Here is a 23,914-nt window from a genome sequence, read left to right on the forward strand (position 1 = left end):
CCCCCACCCCTCCGGTTTGAGCTGTATGTCCTTAAATGCAGCTGTATCTAACTTTGTTGCATACATCTGCCTCAGAGGAGCTGACAGCTAATACCTTTTGGGAGGGTCATTGTGTACATTAAACTGCGTTCAGAAGATATTATTTTTCTAAATCTGTATTTCAAGGTTGTCACAAATTACTAAAGGTAACACAAAGTGGGGGAGGGCTGTGGCAGGGGGCGAAGAAGTATTCAAAAGATTTTGAGGTGATGTATCTGTTCCCAAAATCCCTGACTTTTTTGTTTGCTTCACAGTCACAAGTTTCTATTTTTTTATGATACTGTCTTTTCTACTGATGTTCGAAAGTTTCACGCAAGCAAGGCAATATGTCTGGATATATAAAGAAACAGGAGCAGGAAGAGCTGCTCGATGCCTGTATAAAACAAATAATAAAGATGATTTTCATCTTCATGGCAGTTGGCAGAACTAGCACGTAACTCCTTTCAAGTTCTCAGCATTGAGATGCTTTTTCTTCTTTCTTGTGTCTGTTTGAAACACTTGCACAGAAGGTGAAAGTGGATGTGTGAATAATGAAGGAAATTATGAAGAAGCCGCTATCAGAAATGCAGAAGTAAAAAATAGAGGGGAAAATTTAAGTGGGATTGATATTCGATGTTGATATTCTCTATCTTGAAAAATCTTATAGCCTATTCTGTGCTTGTTTCACTAGGTGACATCCAAGAGGGGATGCGACAGTTGGAGTCTATTAAAAACAAACAGCAGGTGTCACTTTGTACAATGATGGCTCTGATTTATGCCCATAAAAAGAGCCCTAAGCCAGGTATGCTCATTAAGACAGTACTGCGTCATGTTTTAAACAACTCTGTGTGAAGATCTGAGAGCTGTAGACTAATTCTGCCTAATTTAAAAAGGTGTGCTCCAGCTTTGCATTTGGCATACTATATAGTACTAAATTGACACTTACCAAGATTGCAAACAAAAATAACAAAACACAAAACTGCAAAGGGTAAGACCGAATGTTAAAATAAAATACTAAAAAAAAAATATCTCTGACTTCACCACCACGATGAAAAATCTTTCATGGGGGAAAAAAAAAAAATTAATCAAGCTTCTTGTGACTGTTATTCACCCTTGTCTGATACTGGTGCTTTTGAGCAGTGTTGTGGTTTAAGCCCAGCTAGTAACTCGGAACCACGCAGCTGCTCGCTCACTCTCCCCCTTCTTCCTCCCCCCGCTCCCAGAGGGATGGGGAGGAGAATCAGAAGAATGTAACTCCCATCGGTTGAGATGAGAGCAGTCCAGTAACTAAGGTATAATACAAACCACTACTGCTACCACCACCAATAATAATAATGATAAGGGAAATAACAAGGGGAGAGAATATAAAAGCAAAAGGGGAAAAGGAGGAGAAGACAATAAACAAAAGTGATGCACAGTGCGATTGCTCACCACCCACCGACTGATACTCAGCCTGACCCGAGCAGTGATTTGGGCCTTCTGGGTAACTCCCCCAGTTTATATACTGGGCATGATGTGCTGTGGTTTGGAATTCTCCTTTGGCCAGGTTGGGTCAGGTATCCTGTCTCTGCTTCCTTCTGGCTTCTTCTGCCCCTCCTCACTGGCAGAGCATAAGACTGAAAAGTCCTTGATCGGGGTAAGCGCTGCTTAGCAACAACTGAAAACATTAGTGCATTATCAGCATTGTTCTCAGAGTAAAGCCAAAACACAGCACTGCACCAGCTACTAGGAAGGAGAAAAATGACTGCTACAGCTGAACTCAGGACAAGCAGAACTGCAATTTAAGAAGTCATTAAAGCCACACCGTTTCTATCTTTCAAGTTACACTGACCTTACAAATGGAGAAAAGAATTTTGTGAACACTGGTATTCTTTTCCCCAGTCTAAAAAGAGAGGTTATTTTGCTAACTTACAGTCTCAAAACCACAGTTGGTTTATCGGGTAAACCAAGTTATCATTAAACTATTCCCCTGTTCTCTTCCTGACTCTGCAGATTTATGACTGTTACTGACAATTTTGTTAAGCAGTATGGATGTGAAACAGCTCTGACTAATGACATCATTCTTATTTGAGTCCCTGAGGATTAATATTGTAAGGCAGCAAAATTATCGTACATTTCAAGAGTCAGACATTTGATTTTAATGGCTCCTAAAAATGGATCAGAAATTAATGTAGGTAAAAGAAAATATTTGACAGTAAGCCCCCCATACCAAATGAAATTTCTATGTGGGATTAACCTGATGAGAGCAACTGACAGTAACAATGAGGATGTGAGAAAATGAGTTTCAGTTTTAAGAAACACATCATGCATTTTCCAGGGATTCTGGAGCTAAGTCATCTCATGTTCAGCATTTTCGGGCTGCTCTACATTTAACTGTTTACTTATTTGGTGAACACTGGTGAACCTAATTGTCAAATATCCATTTATCTGGCAGAAGTCTCAGCTGCAAATTTAAGGTTTAACAAATAGCAGTGTTCTTGCACAAATGACCATGTTGATGGGAATCCTCTTCTGTCTTTTGCCTCTGTACCTGATTAAGATTTTGGATTGCAAGGGATTGCCTCTGTGTTTATCAATATACAATACAGAAACAAGGTTTGCTTTGGAAGCTCTTGACTTATGTGCTGCTCTTTTGTAATATTTTGAGATGCTATCAACAAAATCTGTGAACAAAACCTTTTCAGATCGAGATGCTATTCTAGAATTGGATGCAAAACTGAAGGAGCAACGTAAAACAGCAGGACAGCAGGCTCTGTACTTTGCTGGCATGTTTTTGTGGCATCTTGGTCGTGAAGACAAAGCCCGTGAATATGTTGATAGAATGATAAAAGTTTCTGGTGGTGGTAAAGAGGTATCTTCTTTTTTTTCCTATGTAAAATAGTAATAGGATCATGTTCACTGTGCAGCTAGACTTACTGCACCAATGTTATTTGGAGCTTTCCTTTAACTGTTTTGTGTTCTAATTCTTCTTAATGTCATAAATTCATTTGACAGGGCCAAGTGATTCTCTTGTCTGCTAAATATTCATCTTCACTTAAGAAATGAGAGGTCTGCATTGATCAACAGAAATAATATGTATTTATGCCAATTTTGCTACTTGATACTGAGCATCATGATTTCTAGAGAAAAACCTAAGTGTGATAGTCTTACTAGAGGGACACATCTATTTTGAATCTGAAGTCTCAAAAATCCCCAGAGGACTGGGGATTTAAATTTTCAGCAGTTATTAAAGGCAAACTTTGCTTAGGGTTTTACTTCATGTAATTTATTTTAAAATTGGTGTAAGTGTTGTATGTAGCAATATCTTCTTCATTTGTATACAAAATTCACTAGCATCTTTAAAGAGGTTTGTGAAAACTTACTGTTTAGGGTTTTTAAAGCACGTACCAGCTTCAGTTCAAGGAGAGATAAAACCTTTTTTTTTTGTCAGACGTCTTTGAGGCAGAGCTGTTAAAACTGAATGCATAATTGTTCTCTTACGACACTAGTATTGTACACAATGTTGTTTCTGAATTGTACCTCTGGGTGGTTCAGTACATAGCTCAATTTATAACCTACAGTTTTATGGTTTATATGATATTACATGAGTTAGAATTCTGCAACTATCATAAATGTTAATTTCTGAATTACATTATGAATTTCAGTAATAGCTTTTGAGTTATTATTAAAGCCAAAGTAGCTGGGGTTTGTTTGCTTGTATTTGTTTTCAAAAGATTATTTGGGAATGTTGCTTAGTAGGAAATACTTTCAGCAGAGGTATTTAATGGATTTGAAATATTGCATGTTTTTTTTATACAGAGGGACATGCACGTATGTAAAAATGTACATTGGTATTTAAATATATAGGAAAAAAATATTTTTCCTTTTTTCTAAGTTTACTTATGCTTGTCCCTGTTCCTAGTTTGACAATACAAAGTTATGTGTACTTCAGGTTTTTTGGGAGGAGGTTAAGGGTACTTAAACTTTGTGAAATATGATTTGCTTATTATATGCAATTTGGTAAGATACTTTATGTACTCCTTACATAGAAGTAAAATACCTCTTTTTAAAAAAACAAAACCGAAAAACTTGAGTATGTGAATTTCAGCCAGTTCCTGTTGCATAACAAAATCATGTTCCTGATTGTTAGCAGTTACAGAATATGGCTTTTCTGCTAACTGTTGCATTTTAAATAAGCGACTCAGTTCTTTAATTTTATGTTATAACAGAGCTAGTGATACTTTATAGTTTAATATTTTATGGGAATTATAATTTGGTTAAATAATCCATCACTTTAAAGTAGATTTACTTAATCCGTCATTAAATGTCTGGAACACATAAGAGAAATAAAATTCATTAGTTACAAGCAATAATTCCTTCAATGAAAAGACACCTTTCAACTTTTGAAAGGTCTAAGTACTATAATGTTTTTTTATAATACTGTTGGAGATTTGGGAAATACCAGATCTTTGCCCTTTGCACACAGGTTTTTCTTTTTAATCAGACTGTGAAAGAAAAAAACCAAGTGTCTCTCCTTTTTCAGCACTCCATTTCTTTCTCTGTGTCTCATATAAACAATATTGTAAGAAAAAATTCTGCAGCAGTGTTTGCAGAAAATACTCTGTTTTATGCAGTCATTTCTGTGAGGTTTTGTTCTGTTTGCTGAGTGTGTTAGACTAGTTAAGTGGCCTTGTTTTTTGTTGGTTTTAATCTTGTAAGTAAATATACTATTTGTTTAATGCTATAATGAATTATTAATATTTTAGGTTACACTGTAGACTTGTTATAATTCAAATAATATATTTAAAATAGATAATTTAAGTCCAATTCTTATTTTTATATTATTTCTTTTTATTAATACATCAAGTATACTTTTTTTACTAGCTAGTTAGTAATGAATTCTAATTTATATTTTGTTTATAGGGGTTGATTTTGAAAGCATGGCTTGATCTCACCTGTGGAAAAGAAACTCACATTAAAAAACCTCTGAAATACTTTGATGAAGCACTGCAGGAAGGCAATGATGTTTTTGCTCTGCTTGGAAAAGTAAGTTTGCATCATGATTTTAACACTTCCTAAATGTCATGTTAGTCTTGTAGAGTAATTAGAGGGATGCTGAGAAGATGCTGAGAAGAGTTGTCCATAAATGAGCTTGTCGAAGGAATAGAAATACAGTTCAGTCACACTGGTTTTGTTTAGAGAAAAAGACTAGGTCTTAACAGAAATGAAGCTTGAATCAATCTATAAAATTGTTTAAGGAATATAGGACAGTTGTCACACAAATTGATCACTAGCACAATAAAAATGTACTGACGCTTCTGTTTCCTGCGGCAGACAGCCCATTTCAAGTAGTTTGTAGTTCGTAAGACTTCTCACTTTCTTTGTAGCTTAAGGCAAAGGGGCATGCCTGGGTAATGGTACTGGTACATGGTAATGGTACACTATGTCTGTTACCTTATACATGATTATGGATTTCAGGGGTGTTCTTACGTTACTAACATTTCTTTAATTCTGTAGTATAAAACATTGCTGCAGTGGGATACTGCTGCACTATATACAGTTTCCACTTGTGGGTTTATTTGGTTTTTGACTTTCTGTTGATGAACTGGAGCTGGTAACTATTTCTTCTTGCACATCTGTATTCCTTTTAAGTATGTTAAAAAGACATACTTGCTTCCCCTTGCTCCCCTCCTTTTTTTTCTTGGAATAAAATTACCTACTAGGCGATACGTTAGGCTGCATTAGATAGCAATGTCAGAAAGAAAGATATAGATTAAATAGTCTAAATGTATACTGAGGTTATGATTTTACTATGTACACAAGAAAAACTGGTTTTATGCATGTTTTCGTATGTAAGAAACGAGGTTTCAAATAATCTGAAAATATAAAACTATGTGTGGTCTCTTCCTTTTGGCATGGGACACCTATCCACATTGCAGAATTGCTGTGCCATGACAAAACAAATAGTATTTAAACACTGTAGTGTGATCATCTATGAACATTGGTTCTTTTTAATTCCAACTGCTTGTTTTGGTTGTATTTCATTAAAACAGTGGCATGAATTGTTTTCTTTATACATTTTTCTGGGTTTTTTTGTTACAGAATGCTTACCACACAGTAGGTTTTACATGTCTGGTTCAGAGTATACTAATTGTTCATATCACATACATTGTTCCTTATTCAAGTAATGTTTAATATTCTAAAGCTAAATGCAGAAAAAATCGTTCAATGAAAATAAGACTAAACTTCAGGAGAACATGCACAATGGTATTTGGTTAACCACGTGTGCTTGGCTATATGCAGACTGTTGAATTCAACTAGCAGTATATCTCAGATTTAGTTACCGAAATTAGATTTTAGACAGACAGCTATCTTGGTATGGCTTAAGAAATTAACTCTCAAACTCTACGTTTGCACCATTTCTGTATCAAAAATACGAAATAAAATGGCATGCACACAGTATCAAAGTGAAACAGGATTTAAGCTCTAAGTTGATTTTTATTGAAAACTGTGATGCTTGATACTTCTGAAGTAGTTTTGTATTTGGAATACCCTGCAAATTGCTTTAAAATTAACAAAAAAAATGTTAATTCTGGCAACAACAGTGACCTACTGAGCACAGGCTTTAGATGGTACATACCTTGGGGCTTGGAAAAATGTTAAATCTGTGGTTGCGTTCAGAATGCTAAAACTATGAGGTGCTTTATACAGACTTACTTGAAACCTAGTAAGACAGTTTTACTCTTCAGCTACATCTCTGTTTTTATTGCTTGTAAATGATTAATTATTTGTAAATGCTGCAATTACCTTTTGTTGTAGAATGCTTATCATACACTAGGTTTTACATGGCATCTTTTGCTATTTATTGCAGTATCTCTAGTTGTGGTTAATGCTGAAGTAAAACTTATTTAAAGATTTTTCTCTCACTAGCTCTTTTTGCTGTTTTCTGTATGAAAGAACTTCTGAATCTTCTCACCTATGTGAGTATACAGGCTTTAGACGTGACTTCTCTTCCTTCCTTTAGGCACAGTATTTTGAGGCCCGACAGAATTTTTCAGGAGCTCTGGAAACTGTGAACCAGATAATTGCAAACTTTCCAAACTTCATTCCGGCTCTCATAAAGAAAATGAAGCTACAACTAGCCTTGCAGGACTGGGAGCAGACAGTTGAAACAGCACATAGGTTGAGTATGAAGTAGCACGCTGTTAATTGTGTTCTTGCCATGTTTACAATGTAAGAACACTTTGAAACAAAAGTAGGTAGGTTTCCATTGATTTTAATTAATTTGAACTAGTTAATTAAAAAGAAAAAAAAAGCTTAAACTAAATTAAGTTTTGCTAGAAGCCAGCCTTGCAATTCTGTGAGGATACTGCGTCAATATGTGAAACCATTTTGAATGGAAGAGGATGTTTTCTGAAGGGTAAAATAAGTAACAAAGCTCTGCTTTCAACTGAAAGCTATGACTTAAAGTGACTGCAATACAAGTTATTTTATTCCCCTTTTAGAGCAAAACAGATGATTGAGTAAAGATTTTTTTTTCACCTTTACATTCACCTTTTGTTTGGCTTTAGACTATTGCAAAAAGATGCCCTCAATTTAGAAGCCATAAGAATGGAGGCCCTGCATTATCTGTGCAGGGAAGGAAATATATCTGAGGTGAGTCTTTTAATTAGCAGACAGAGCACAACACAGCCTTTGTAGGGACTAGATGCCACATGCACTATTTTCTTTGTCTTCTCACATAGTTCATTCCTGTACTACACTACTTATCTGCAGAAGAGGTATATTCACTTACTCTGACTCAAATGGTTGCTCTCGCTTATTGTTGGGGGCAGTTCTGGAAGACAAGGGAAACATAATTTTTGACCTCCGTCTTTCTAGACAACAGGAATCAAACCAAAGAGAAGTGTCCTCTGGACAGTTGATTGAATCACCTTCATTTCAATCATCAAAGCAAACTTATTGTTTAAATGCTCTTTTGATAAATTCCTAAGTTATTGTAAGCCTTCCATTAATATTAAGTGTTTTATTAATTGAAATAAGGGAAGTAATGAGTTTTGTAACTATAAATATTTGGAAGGGGGTCACAGTCACTTTACATCTATCTGTGATTTTAGGTTGTATAACCTGTGCTTTGTTCACCCTTTTTTGACAATTGCTGTGGGGTTTTTTAGCTCTAAGAGTTCTCTTTAACTTTTCCTTCTACTCCTAAGATCCGTTTTCTGCCCAATGAATATATGCATGTGTTTTGTAGGGATGGTGCTTGTGCCATTTTTCAGGAAATGTTAAAATACATTGTCATGAAAAGTCATTATATATTTTAAGGTACATTTTTTAAGATTTTTAAAAAATACCTTTTCCATTATGCAAAAATGCTGGTATAATTTAAGTGGAGATTTAGCAAAAATGTGAAGTTCTTTTAGTGTTTTGTAGGTTTATTTTCAAGTTATAGAGGAAAAGGTGTTTTAAGTTGTATAACACATTTTTAGTTACTGCAAAAAACTCTTTAGTGTATTTAAAACAAAATTTAAGTATTGCCTATGCACAATCATAGGAAATATGCAGAAACTAACAATTGCAGACTTCAATTCAATAACGTCACCCAGGAATGAAAATTGCTGGACATGGTAGTGTGTAAATAAAAGATTTGGGGCTAAAACGTCACATGTGACTAAGACCCATGACTAGGAAAACATTAAAAAAAACTGATGAGATTTAAACATGATTCAGATTTTGAATTTAAGAATTCTAAAAGAAATCTTACTGCTACCTCTGAAAAATCCCAAGTTTACATTTCAAGATAGTACTGAATAGTAAAGTATATGACTACTTTTTAGTGAAAACTGTTCAATTGTCCTAATCTGTTCATTCTTTCTATTACTTGTTATGTAACTTCTTTTTCTCTAAGGCTTCAGCAAGGCTGAGAGACCTAATTAAAGCTCTGGACAAATTAGAACCACATAATTCACAGCTCTTCTGTAAAATGGCTTTAGCTTTCAGTAGAACAGTGAGTATGCCTTTTTCTTTAAGCATCATACAACTATCTATATATTCTGGTTTTTGTTTTATTTTCTGGTAAACAGATGTTAAATGTCTACCAAAAAGTAGAAGATTGCAGACAATTTAAATAGATATCCTTGAGTAGCCTTTGGTAACTACATTTTTAAAGTTTTACGTTAAGTATGAATTACCACACCTAAACCATCTCATTCAAAAAGTATTTTTACTACTTGCTTTTAAATAAGAAACAAGCTTCCAGTGAAAATACACTCGTGTACCAACCATATTTTTAACTTAGGAAAGTGACAAGGTTAATCATATAGCCTTGAAATGGAAGGTTTCTTTAATCTTTGTATTTATCAGAACTGTTTTAAGGAGGCATTCAAGGCAGCTATCAGCTATTCCTTATTGTATAGGTCTGTAGATTTATGTTGGAATCCAACACACTTTAACATCACAATTTTTATAGCTACTGCAGATTATATTAGTTTTATATGAGAAGTTACTGTCTCAACTGCTACAGCAATATTCAGTGTATTTATCTAAGTGAATGTGAAAAACAAGGAAAACTTAAGGTTTAAAGATATTCTTACCGTTAGTGTGGCCGGGACCAGCTCATCCTTCAACATACACAAACCTTAGTTGAAAGAGCATTTGATTTGGCATCTGACAATGCAGAATTTGCTACTGAACTCGGCTACCAAATGATTTTACAAGGAAAGGTGAAAGAAGCTTTAAAATGGTACAAGACTGCTATGAGACTTGATGAAACAAGTGTTCCTGCACTAACTGGTAAGGTCTTACACTTTCTTTTGGTTTTTACTGTTTTTAAGGCACAGGCAATACTTTTTTTCTGATCAAGTTTTCCTATTACTGCTGCAAGGAAAATCTAGAACTATTAGAACAGATCACTGGGCAATACTTCCTGATTCATGTTACGCAGTCTTCTTTGTAGCAGCAGTTTCTCCTCGCTGGATATATGTCTTGGTCTTCTTTTTGGAAAGTGTAACTTTTAAATTAGAACTCTCAAAGTAATGCTAAGGACAGAGATGTGGCTCAATTTTTTTTTTTTTTTTAAATTATCTTATTTCTGGAATATCTGATAACTAGAGAATTCTTAGGTGCTACAAAAATAAAAGAATTCAAGGGCATTTGATAAAACAAGCTTTCCATGGCTACATAGGTGTCCAAATTAGATTGAAAAATATAATCAAGTCAAAACATTGGACACTTTTTGTGTACGTATTGTATTCTTTGGGAAAAAAAAAAATTACTTTTGACAAAGTTTGGTTGCTGTTAAGACAGTGGAGAGTAAATATGGCATACTTGCTTCACAGATTTTCCCCTTCCCCCCACATTTTTCTCCCTGACTATGGCATTACCTTAAATAGTATAAAAAATTTAGAGGGTAGGAGTGGTTTGTGGAAATGAATTCCAGTTAATTCTGGAAAACAAAGCATGTGCTTGACTAGGATGCAGATCTGCAATAAAATGTTTGAATATGTTACAGGAATTATCCGTTGTCAGCTAATACAAGGACAATTAGAAGATGCAGAGCAGCAGCTGGAGTTTCTTAATGAAATTCAACAGTCCATTGGGAAATCTGGGGTAGGAGACATCTTCCTTCATTAAAATACTTTGATTACAATCTGTATTCTGGTCTCCTAGATACTTCTGTATTTCAGTCACTTGAACAGAGCATTCTTAATGGAATACCATTAAATCCAAGTTTCAATTTTTCTTGCTATCTATCTAAGTTAATGTGTTGTCTAACTTTGCAACACAAGGCTGTTTGCTTGCAGAGCAAAAACATCATTGCCTTCCTGCAGCGAAAACTTATCTAAAGTCTGAAATGTCAGGAAGGGAGAGATATTAATTATCATCATGATCTTGGGCTCGGAAATGTTTAGAGCTTCCAGCACAAATTAAAGGAATGCATTGATAAAATAATCATCAGTGTCATTTACTGTGAACTTACTAAGTGTCTTACAGTGTCCCTAAATGTAAAGAAGAAATGGCTAACATTAATAATTATGTACTATTGTATGCGTAACAGATGCAGGTATCTGGAATATGGAGAATGTTTTATTCCTTTTTTTACCTGTAGGAATTATCTTTCTTGCGTGCAGTCCTAGCAATGAAACAACAGAAGAGACAAGATGAAGTTATTGCCTTACTGAATGATGTTCTGGACACTCACTTTTCATCTCTGTGTGGTCTTCCTCTTGGTGTGGAATATTTTGAAAAACTAAACCCTGATTTCTTGCTAGAAATCATTAGGGAGTATCTTAATTTTTGCCCAGCACAGGTAAGCAGCTGTAGATCACATCTCTTTGAAAATAGAAGTTATTCTTGGATTTTATTTCGAGATCATGAAGCAAAAATTTAGAAAAATTTCCCTCTTAAATTGTGAATTCTTTTGGAGTAAAAGTGTGTTTAATCAAAATATCTATGAAAATACATCTTCTGTGAAGTGAGCAAGTTGGAATAATGACACCTGTGGAAACCTGGAGTATTTGTTTAAGGCATAGTGTGTGCATTTATACTTTTTCAGTGTCTCTTGATCAGGAAGCTGTAACAGTACAGTGAATAGAGCTATCTCAACATGCAAGTAGGATGTTCACAGTGACGATCCTGTTCTTGAAATATTTTTGTCAGCTCAGGGTTTTTTTTTAGTATACCTATGTTCTTTCTTCATTTCAGTTTCTTTTTTTTGTTGGTAAAAATTAGTGGAATACTACTTGTATCATCATTGTTATTAGTAATTCCAAAGAAAGATATAATTTAAATGGCTAATTTTCTGTGCCTGAATTTGCTTGTGCTAGTTTTGGCAACAAATGCTTGTAGGACTTAAGAAATTGAATGGGAGCCTTAGATAGCTAAAGCAGAAGAAACGCAATTAAAGTTTCTTTAAAATAGTGTCTTCCTGAAATAGATTATTCTTCTGAAATACATGGGAGCTGACTTTTGTTATCCTGTCATTAGCAGATTTCTAGTCTAATTATAAACCTTACTGTAAATATTTATTCGTGAACAGTTTTAAAGTCTAACAGGCTGACAAGTTGTTTTTCATTGTTACAATCAGTCCCACCATCTATAATGAAATGGTAATGTTTGAAAGTCTAAAATATCAGTAGCAAAGACAGTTTCATGTCACAGATGGAGATAAATAAGAAGTGTCATTCAGTGAGGTAGTGTCTTGTCTGAAGATTTCCCTGAGATGTATTCCGGAAGTACTTAGTGGCAATGATGGTTTTTAACTTGGAATGAAAACTGTATTTCCTGAACTGTTGCTTGTAGAAAAAAACTGTAAAAGAAAAGACAGGCTTTTCCTGAAGTTTCATTATCTCCTGATTGCAAAAAGGAGTTTGTGTTATTAGAAAGTCAGGTTTTCAGCCAGGAGCCAGGTGGTGGAAGCTTCCGGTTTGACAGTGAACAATTACTGCTTCCCCAGTGCATTGGTCCTGTGGAAATACAAGCTGTGACCAGGAGGATCTTTAGGTTTCCTTTTGCTTTATATTATATGTAACAGTTAGCAACTAGCTAAAGTAATAGAGGGAAATGAACAATGTTTCTGATAATGAGAAGCTAAAATGTACACTGTATTAGCAGTTTACAGGAAAGTAGCTATTTCTCAGCTGCTATTTTCAGTTTGTTGCTAGCAGTATGGATATGTTCTGTGGTGTGGAATGAGGGTAGGAGAGACAGGATCAGAACATTTTCTTCTCATCATTCTGGTCATTCATTCCAACTTCTCTTGAAATTTAGTTCATATCACCATTGTGATGGGCAAGTTGGTATGGTATTTCAGAGTATGTGACCAAATGTTTCTGGACTGAATCCTCAGCTTATGTCAAGTCTGAAGTGTTTGATCATCCTTGAAGTCCATGAGGCACTCTTGTGTTCATGCTGATAGCAAGAAGTTGCTGCCTGAAATTTAAAATGTATTTTTATATTCCTTCACAATGACAGTTTTTAGCTTTTAAGGCTGAATAAAATAACAGTGCTTTGCTATGGTTCAGTTGAGTTTAAAATGAAGCTCAGACTTGAAATGAAAAACAAGTCCAAACCCAGTCACTGAAGTGTTGTTTTGGTTGGTTGGTTGGTTTTGGTTTTGGTTTTGTTTTGTGTGTGTTTTGTTTGTTATGTTGTTGATTTTGTTTGTTTGTTTTATTCTTAGCCTGCAAATCCTGGGCAGTCTCCTTCACCGCTTCTCAAGCACTGTGCTTCTGTTCTTGAAACTGTGGTAAAAACTGTGCCTGGTCTTCAACAAGCTGTCTTTTTAATTGCAAAAGTGAAATACTTGTCAGGTAATAGTTAAGGGAATGGATAGCTATCCACCTCTTTAGTGTCTTTAATACATAAAAATTAATTTCACACTTTTAAATCATAATGAATTTTTTCTTTCGCTGCAGATCACTGCATTACAGCTAATGTGAAGAGCATTTGCACTGTCCTTTTTTGTGATTTGTATGAGTGCACTTTAATTGTACAGACACATGAATATGGTATTTTTAAATCTGTTGCTTCCAAAAAAGATCACTTATTGAGACGGAACAATGGCAAAATATCTTACCTTTGATCTGCTTTTGGTTTCATTTCAAAGCCATGTAATACTTGGCGTATGAGTTTATTCACAAAATGCTCACATTAAAAAAAAGAAAGTGAGTAACTAAGAAATGCTCTCTATTTAACCTCTGCATCTCATATGAACTGGTTTTTCACTTTCCTTTTTTTAACTTCCTAGGGGATATTGAAGCAGCCCATAGCAGTCTACGTTACTGTCTTGAAAGGAATCCTTCCTATGCAGATGCACACTTATTGATGGCCCAGGTGTACTTGGCTCAAAACAATACTAAGCTATGTTCTCAATCTTTGGAACTTTGTCTGAGCTACAATTTTGAGGTGAGTTGGACAAAAGAATGAAACAACTTTATTCTGCCAATCATCTGAAGTTGTATGTTTTTGTATATAGTAATTTTTAAACTGAACTTTCTGTGAATCTCATAAAGTTCAACAAAGCCAAATGCAAGGTTCTGCAGCTGAATTGAGGCAATCCGAAGCACATATACAGGCTGGGAGGAGAATGGATTGAGAACAGCCCTGAAAAAGGACTTGGGGGTGTGGTAACTAACTTAATTACTAGTTTGTGTACTCTTTGAAAATTCTAATGTTTTCATAAGTAAATTACTGAAGTTAAAATCAGATATATTTTGGGGAAACAAGGAACTAAGGTCACTATCAAAAAAGAAAATCTTCTTTCAGAGAGTTAGAATACTGTGCAACTCCTTATGTCATTATGTTTTTTAGGTGAGAGAACATCCTGTTTATCACTTAATTAAGGCCCAAACACAGAAGAAGATGGGAGAATTATCAGAAGCTATTAAGACCTTACAGATGGCAAAGAATTTGCCTGGAATGAGAAAACCTACAGCTTCCTCAAAAACTAAAGGGAAAAGAATTGAAATTGACACATGTGATCGTGTGTCCGTCTTTCTAGAGTTAGTAGAAGTTCACCGTTTGAATGGAGAACCGGTAAGATAGCAAACCCGTTAAGATGTAATACATACCTGAAAACAATTTCTTCTTCCCATTAACAGAAGTGTCTATATTAGTTCAAAATAGAAAACCAACCCTTTTTTTTTCCCCGAAGATTTGCTTGATAAAATCCCAAGATATTAGTATCTGACTTGACAGCTTGTACTGTAAATCGTACAGAGGAAAAAAGAAAACCTATTTGCAGATGCTCAATTTTAAGTCTAGAAAAGCTCTTTTAATTTTGAGAAGGAGATACTGTTGATGGTCATCTGCTGCCATGTAGATTGCTGTTTTGCTGTCAGACTGGTATAAGAAATAGTTTTGGATCATGTCCTTGTCTTTCAGTAGCAGCATCCTTACTCTTTTGATAAACAGTAGGACACTACATACATATAAGAATATGAGAAAAGCTATATGCAATTGTGTAGTTGGAAGCAGCCTCTGGAGGTCATCCTGCTCGAGCAGGACCTGATAGAACAAGGTGATAAAGGCATTGTCCAGATTAATTTTGAGCATTTCCTTGCATATTTGCAATGCAGATTTGTTTTCTGTACTAAAACTTTTTCTGGTGGTTCATACCACATTTTATTTAAAAGAAATCAAGAGGAAAAAGAACTAAATGTTTTAGCAAAACAAATGGACACTGTGGCTTGGGCATTTTTGTGGGGCTTTTTTAGTTGTATGATGCCCCCAGACATTCGTTTGCTTATGATGCCTTTTGGCTGTTCAACAACAAGGAATACATTAATTCTATTGGTTTTATTTTTTGCAGCATGAAGCTGTTATAATACTGCAAGAAGCCATTAATGAATTTTCTGGAACTTCTGAGGAACTTAGAGTTGTGATTGCAAATGCAGATCTGGCAATTGCTCAAGGAGATGTTGAACAAGCCTTGACTATGCTCCGAAATATTACACCTGAACAGCCTTACTTTGTACAAGCTAAAGAAAAAATGGCAGATATTTATCTTCATCATAGGAAAGATAAGAGGTTATATGCTGGCTGCTACAGGTAAAAGTTTGTGGCGTGTGTATATATATTTTCCAAGATATTTAATGGTAGCATGGTGAGCTTATTTTTTTTTTTTCTTCCTATATGTCAGAAATATGTCAGAAATATTTAGTGACATAATGAATTCTTTTAAGTGAGTGCTGTAGCATTTAAAACAGTAACTGAGAGTCCTCATTTGGAAAGATACCTCAGATTTTTTTGTTTTATTTTCAGAAATAAAAACTAAAATCCGCAGAGTAGAAAATTGTTGTGTCCTGTTTATTGTTGTTTAGTTACCAGCATTGACATGTTAAATTCTGAGCAAAGTTCTGTCTTCTGTTTCCAGAGACCTAGTAGAAAAACTGCCAAGTGCTCACACTTTTCTTCTTTTTGGTGATGCATACATGAATATTCAAGAGGTAAGTGCCTGCTAGGGATGAATAGAATGGTTATTTGTTGACTTTGGCAAGTTGAGACAATGTAGCATGTTGACTTATTGATTGGTAGTTGGCAAACAGAAACTGCTTTAGGATGTAAAAAACCCCATAATTACTGGCTACAAATGTAACTGTTCTGAGTTCAAATTAAAACCTGTTGAAAATGCATTTCCTCTAGTAACTGACTGGGTGAAAGCCAAGGTGAGAATTTTATCTAGAAGATTACTGACCGCTAAGACTAACAAAAATTGAAAGCAAGAGCTAAATTAAATTCAGAAGGAAGTTGAAGATACTTAGAAGGGTTCTGAAGTTTAGAATAATTCTAGGTAACTTAGTTCTCATACTGCAAGTTCTATTTTGAAGTTTTAAATTACTGAATTCCTGTACACTTTTTTATATCCTTTGCTTTCTTGATGAAAGACAGTGTAGTCAAGTGGACATAGGATTTTGAAGGATACACATTTAAATTCAGATGTTGAAAGAATATATTGGGTTAGGACACACAACTATAGATTACTGTTTTGGGGATCTGTAGATCATTAAGGGTTGCTTACTTATTAATGTTTGCATATAGTTTTCTCCTTAATGAAGAATTATAAAGCAAAAGGGAAATTGTTTAGATCTGCTGTAACATGGCTATAGGAGAGAAATGGTTGATTGACCAACACAGTAGTAAGTTTGTATAAGTTTGCTAAATAGTGAAAATACTAGTAGAGAAATTTCAGTGGAAAAAGGATCAGGTTAAATCAGACTTGTTTGTTTGCAAAGTTCTCTCCACATTCTCTATTGGCATGGAAATTTAAATTTACATGGGCTTTACACTTCCTGCAGTTTTATAGTGACCATTCTTCTCTCTGAAGTATGTAGCTTGTGAACCAGTAGTACTTGGCGGTCATTCCTGGAGGTGTTACCAGATTTTGTTTTCTTCATACACTTTTTATGTTAATCCTTGACTTCTGTGTTTTTATCTTTTACTGTCTGAAGCCTGACGAAGCCATAGAAGTCTACGAGCAGGCCTTGAAGAAAAATCCAAAAGATCCAGCTTTAGCAAGTAAAATTGGAAAAGCGCTAATCAAAACGCATTACTATTCCAAGGTATTCTATAAGTACTGTATTAGGCTAGTTAAACTTTATGTCCGTTATTGTCAACATGTGGGCTTTGCCTGGTTTTGTTTTCAGGTTGGGTAGAAGCAGCATTTCACTTTAAGCGCCGAACAGACTTTTTATCCTGCATGTAAGTTTGTACATCCCCTTCAAAATACCTATTCAGCCCTCTGTGACCCTTCACAGCACAGAGAAGGGAAGAAAGTATTTTGGGACAGCCTGGGAAGGAAGCAAGCAGGGCTGTAATGTTGGGGTAGTGGTGTGATTGTACCCTTAGTGCTTACATACAGGAATCTTGAAGTTGAGTCTCTTAGGTTTTAGTTACATCTCACTGAGACTTTTAATACAATATTCTTGAATAGTCTCCATGTTGCAAAAGACTTTTAACTGTTTTGTGCTTGTTGTATTCTTCTGCATATACGCTGTGAAAGAAGCTGGGAGTTTCTCATTTCTTTCTTGGAGGAAGTCACTGTCATCCCAAGCCAGCTTGTACGTGCTGTACAAGCGGCTTTGACATGAATTGATAGTTGCAGAGAAATCAGTGCCAAGTTCCTAACTTTAAGTATCTGCTCTTTTTTCCTAGTCACTTGTATTGAAATAGGAAACAGTAAATGGGTACAGAAAGTGGCTGGGAGACCAAGTACGAGAAATGGCTCTGTGTTGTGTTTCAGCAGCATCTCTTTCAAAGGTGCTTAGTACAATCTTCCACTCTACTTATTGAATTTATTTCAAATAATGGTGTCTCTATCTTTATTGAACCTGGAGTAAGTTAGGAGGAGGGACACAAAGATGATGAAGGGGCTGCAGCAACTCTCCTGTGAAAACAGGGTGAAAGAGTAGGGGTTGTTCAGCCCAGAGAAGGCTCCAGGGAGACCTGATAGCAGCTTTCCAGTACTTAAAGAGGACTACAGGAAAGATCATTAAGGACTCTTTACAAGGGAGTGCAGTGATAAGACAAGAGGTGATGGTTTTAAACTGAAAGAGAGTAGATTTAGATTAGGTATTAGGAAGAAATTCTTTACTGTGGTGGTGGTGAGATAGTGGAACAGGTTGCCCCAGGAAGTTTTGTGGATGCCTTATCACTGGAAGTATTCAAGGCCAGGATGGATGGTGCATTGAGCAACCTGATCTAGTGGAAGGTGACCCTGCCTATGGGGGTTGGAAGTAGATGAACTTTAATGTCCCTTCCAACCCAAATCATTATATGATTCTATGAAATCTACTTTCTACCTTGGATTCAGGACAGGACTGCTAGCTCCCATCATCACTTCTTGTCAGGCTTAATACTGATTTGAACCTCTGTATTACCAGTTTAGGTAAGTGGTACTGCAGAGAGTCTTTCAAACACTGTACTAATATGCCATCATCTTACTTGCTTAAAGTTGCATGTTTATTACCATTGTGCCAGGTTGGTGTTGAAGGAGAAACACAGTTTTAGCTCCATGGATTAAAATGCAAAGGTTCGCCATCTTCTGGGAATGTCTATTTAATAGATTACTTTTTTTCAGAAAGGCAATTAACAACCAAGTAAGTTACCAAGGAGTGATGGGGGATGTCTGTTGCATAGAAATCCCACTACAGATGTCTTTCTGATCACATTGAATGTGAAATTTGCAGTGTGTTGTTCCAGGGAATGTATAGTTTTTGTATTTGTGATGTCTAAGCTGGTTCTTGTGTATGCGCAATGTAATTAGTTAACTACACTTATGCTGTTGTCAGGTCGGATAGAAGGAAGCCTTTCACATTAAAGCACTAAACAGTCCTTTTATCCTGAAAGTAAGTTTCTAGGTCCCCTTCAAAATACCTGGTAAGGTGCACAGCTGTACATTGGTGGCTACAAATCTGGTGAATTGTAGGTCTGGTAACTTGCAGTTTATGTGATTATTGTGCACTCAAATCTATGTTTAATTATTTCTTCATTGACCCAGACTTGTTACATCTCCAAGCCTTAATGTTGGCTAGGAGAGTGCTGATAAAGGCTTTAACTTCTTACTGTAGGAAACCTAGAAGAAAATGTTTGGGGAAGACTTGCAGGAACAAATAATTTTATTTGGGCAACCTCAAACTGCTGGTGGGTGTGTCCAAATTGTGTTTTGTATTTGCAATGTTAGAATTTTCTCTTGCTTCTCTTAAGGTCAGTACTACAGGCAGCTCAATATATGGTTCCTATCTTGCTCCATGATACTTCAAACCTTTTTTTGTGTATGTGATAACCTAATGTACTATGATGATTCCTAGAGCTGCTATCGAAAAGCTTGTAATCTATATGGCGATTGGTATTTCATGGATTTTATTGTTTTATTCTGAGGCTTCAGCTATGTCATCCTTAGGCTGCTTAAGCCTAATAGGTAACCTGCCTGATGTGTGCGTTATTATGCATGTTTAAATGTGTCTATTTTAAAACAACAAAAATTAATAAAATATTTCAAATTTATTTTGGAAATTTACCTTTTCAACATAGTAGCGGTTCTCTTTTTTTTTTTTTTTACTTAGAGAAGTAACATCCTATTTCAAGACTGTTTAAGTTGTTATACTGAAGTGGGTTTGTTTAAAACTTATGGAATAATAGTTTATTAATCCAGAACATTGCTTTTGTTTTTTTTCTTGAGTAAATACTTGGCTTTTTTTAACTGTTATGATTATCAGTTTTTATGTTTAAAAATGCCGAGCAAAAACTCCTTTCTATTAAGTTATGCTTCATTGGTATTTTTAAACTTTTGCTTACTTCTTTCATCATTGTGTGTTGCAGGTAGATTTTGGGAAAATATTAGTCCTTTGTATACAGTAAAACAGAACTTTGTAACTCCAGTTTGCCTGAAATTATACAACTTCAGCAGCTACTAAAAATGCAGTTTAATTGGCAGTGATCCTGTCAAAGATAGAATGTGATAATGTGGTTAGACTCTGTAAATGCATGCCTAATATGAAAATGTAGGCTTTAGTTATTCTATTTATCTTTAATGTGCATTACCTTTTAGAAAGCCTGAACTTGCAACTAAATAACGTTTGTGGTTTTTTAATACAGTATTTATTAAAAATTACTTGGTTATAGGAGCAGCAAAGAAAGAAAAGAAAGAAAACTCTTAAGCAGCATGTCATTACATACCTAAGTAGCAAGGTTGTTGTCTTTAAAATTTATCTTTAAGTAACACTCAGATTTTTATTTCTTCCTTTTAGGCAATCAGTTACTATGAGGCTGCATTGAGAAGTGGTCAACAGAATTTCCTTCGCTATGACTTGGCTGAGCTTTTAATGAAACTGAAGCAGTATGAAAAGGCAGAAAGAGTACTTCAGCAAGCTTTAGATCATGAGCCTGGTAGGAATGTTATTAATTTGCAACAAAACATACAGTTTCTATTTGTGTTTTCTGCATGATTCCAAGGAGTAAACAAGTTCCATACAAACTTTTTGGTTTTTGTGTAAAACACAGAAAACTATTAAGAGATAAATGAGAAATGCACTCTGAAACAAACTTCATTTACCTTTAAAGGTGCATGTGCAAGGACTTTTAAAGGTGCAACATCTCTGATAGATGGAGTCAGAAAATGTAATAGCAGAGGTACACATGTGCAACATTCTTTCTCTTCTGTGCTGACAAATGTGATTCTGAATTGATTGAGTTTAGATGAGTCATTCCTACTGCTAGGGAATGGTTGTTTAGGTGGTAAATACTACCCAGTATCTTTCAGAGTAAAGAGATTAAACTGGTTGAAGATGCCTTTTAGGAACTTCTTTTACACATTAGGAATTTTCACTTACAAAGGTTGGGGTTTTTTTCCTTTGTTTTTGTTAAAAGGCAATTAAGTTTTAAGGTGGTTAATGTGAGCTGTTGAGCTATACCCTTAATTAAGGAATCTTGTTGTAATGGTTTAATTACATTTGTTAACTTTTGTGGCTATCTGAATACAGAAATAGTATTAGGAAGTCTTATTCCTAGTCCCTTCTGTAATTTTCTCTTATGTCACTATTTTACTGGTCTTTCATACTGTGCAGGGGAGTGTTGGTTTTCTGTCTTGTTTACTGCTTGAAAAAATCTGATTTAATGTTATATTCCTGCCTCAGTTAGGCCTTTGAGGGTCTGGCTAATTTAATAATCATGTTCAAGACAGGTTGATCTTGTGTGGGAAGATAAATTGGCAGTAAATACATTTGCCCTGTGTACTTTAAAATCTTCTCTTCTTTCTTACAATGAAGCAAAAACCTGTGTAAGTCAATATCCTTTTTGTACATCTTTGATATAAACACATTCTCTATAAAAAAAAAATCTCATTGGCTGATTGGGAAAATTATTGAAGTTTAATATTATTTTTTTTTTTAATAAATGTTAGAATATCCTTCATTTCTGAAAGAAAAACGAAATATAGGAAAAGTACTGGAGGGAATGATCTTACATGGTTGGCTACATGGCCTAATCTCTGATTTAGAATAGCACGTCATAATTACAGCACTTCGAAGACAGTTTACTATTAGAGTATAGCTCAATATGGTTTTATTTATTTGTTCGTTTGTTTGAATAAAAATAAAACATGGGGTTTGGTGGCTTTTATGTTTCAATGTGGACCTGTGCTTAAGATACCACTTTGTCAATATATTAAAATGAATGCAAGCCCAGGAGAACTTGTATTCTTCAAATAATATTTTATGTGAATATATTTTAACCATTATTCAAAAGTAGATTTTTTGAGGAGATGCTGAAATATTTAGTTAAAAATAACTGTTTCTGCTTATGTCTTGTTGCAGTTTCTAGCAAAAGAAACAGAGCTTGAGGTCTGAATAGAAATTTCATCGATGTTACGCTTTTTAGGTGTACAGTAGCACTCACTGAATCGATTTGGACATTTTTCACTGAGGAGGATTTATTTCCTGTCCGTTTAAATTAAAAGCTTTTCTCTCATATTTCTGAGAATGCAAATAGACTATACAGTCATTTTTTTTCATTCCTTTTAAATCTTTCAATGTCTTTGGCCTTAAATCTGACTCTGTAGGTTGTAATGTTTACTCTGCCCACTAACACCACACCAAGTCAAATCACAATCCTAAATATGTAAGATTGAGTTGTGAATTTTTTTACAGGCTCTTGCCTGCAATATGTGGAGAGCTTCATCTTTCTTTGACTTTTGTCAGGATCATCAGTTCTTACAATAATAATGTTTGTTTAATCTAATTCTTACAGTTAATGAGTTGTCTTCTCTGGTGGAAGATGTACGTTACCAGGTGCTTCTGGCAAAGATTTACAGCAAAATGGAGAAGATTGATGAAGCCATTGTTTCATTACAACAGGTAAAGGGGAAAACAAAAAGCCCTAAGAAAGCGTGCGATGTCCTCACTTTTAACCCAGATTCTAACCATAATATTTCTGTGAATGAGGAAAACACATACATAGTAGGGATAAAGCACCAGTGACTAGTGTGAAATGTAAAGAACGTAAGGCGTTAGAAAGCCTAAGCTTTTTGTGAGCAGTGTTACGTGTTATCTGAATTGCAGCTCAGAATGCAGGCTTTTACTGCATTTTTTTACTATGCCTTTATTTGTGCGTGGAGCGTAGTACTAGCAAAGCAGGTGAAAACAAAGCTGGCTATGGGGACAGCTAGATTACGTATCTTTAGCTCAGCATTGAACTTGTAGAACAATCTGGAACAGCTTTCAGTGGCTATCTGTCATCTTCTTGTACTGCTCTTTATTTTAAAAAGCAATAATAAGACTTGTTTATTCTGGAGCTCAATATTAGCACTCAGACTGAGGCTTGAAAGAACTGTAAGTTGGAAGCTAGAGGTAACATAATCCATTTAGAAGATGCTTTCTCAACACAAAGGTTGAGCAAGAGGTTGGGCCAACACATGCTTTTCCATTATATTTCCAGTCTGTTACAGAAACAATAAGCCTTGGTAGCATCTTCTGACCAGCAAGAAAATTAAATTATGTAGATTGGTTAGAATGATAATTGTACATAAGAGCTAAAATCCTACTGGTGTTGCTATTTAATCTATTGTTAAAATCTTTCTTTGCTTTTCCACATTTTGACTTTCCCCCCTGCCCCATTCTTCTGCAGTAAATCTCCCCCAAAGCAGTCTACTTCTCTTACTCTTTACTTCTTTAGTTCTTTCAGGTTTCTCACTTTGACACTTCAAAGACTTTGTATTTGTCTCTCTCCCCTTTTTTCTTCTGTTGCTTTTGTTAATTCCCTCAAAACTGTCTTTTCTTTTACCTGTGATTTTTGAAATCTTTTCCTGCCACATCTATTTACACAAAACCACCTATATTTTGATTATTTCAGCAATACTTAACTGCTTGGTCATGTTATTGTTGCCTCTTAAAGAGTTTTTTCGCACTGGTTTTCACAGTGATGTTAGAAGTTCCTCCCATATTTTACTTTGTGTTTTAATTCTCCTTCCCTGCTAGGCAACAAGGTACGGGGATGAGAAGAAGCAGAGTAATATTAGTGCTTCCTTCTCTTCAACTTGTGAAATTTTTAAATGAGCAAAACAGGTCTTCTGAGATTTTATTTCAATGTTAAGATAGTTGCAAAACTGCTTGAGCACAAAGAGGAAATCTCTTGTGTGTTAATTGGTTAGAATTGCAGTTGAAGTCAGAAAACTGATCAGGCACAATCAGAACCATGCTTCTGCTGGACTTTTCTTAATCACTGCTAAATGAAAGCTCTCAAAATGAGATTTGAAGGGGATTTTGCCATTTAGGGTTTTTTTTTTCTTTTTGCCTGAGTTTTTGGTACTTAAGGAGTACATACACCTTCTGGGGCTTGGCTTTTGAGTTTGAGGTCTTGGTTATCTACCTTACCAAATGCTTAATTTTCAAATAAAAAGATTTTAATTTTAATTCTAAAATTAAAA

At 35.1% G+C, this 23,914-nt stretch overlaps 1 protein-coding gene across 1 annotated transcript; it reads left to right on the top strand.

The window, feature by feature from the left end:
- Window positions 1–685: 685 nt before the first annotated feature.
- On the top strand, window positions 686–22,346 carry TTC21B (tetratricopeptide repeat domain 21B; the record flags this gene model as incomplete). The annotated part of the gene is made up of 17 exons (XM_010019961.1): window positions 686–820; window positions 2,703–2,869; window positions 4,921–5,043; window positions 7,022–7,179; window positions 7,569–7,653; window positions 8,906–9,004; window positions 9,597–9,789; window positions 10,508–10,605; window positions 11,105–11,305; window positions 13,178–13,307; window positions 13,745–13,902; window positions 14,308–14,532; window positions 15,308–15,546; window positions 15,872–15,944; window positions 16,947–17,057; window positions 20,244–20,382; window positions 22,240–22,346. Coding segments are annotated over 17 exons (2,441 nt in total), but the record flags the coding sequence as incomplete, so codon positions are not given.
- Between the last annotated feature and the right edge of the window lie 1,568 nt (window positions 22,347–23,914).

The sequence above is a fragment of the Nestor notabilis genome, unplaced genomic scaffold, assembly GCF_000696875.1.
Source record: "Nestor notabilis isolate BGI_N333 unplaced genomic scaffold, ASM69687v1 scaffold11168, whole genome shotgun sequence".
NCBI classification, from domain to species: Eukaryota; Metazoa; Chordata; class Aves; order Psittaciformes; family Psittacidae; genus Nestor; species Nestor notabilis.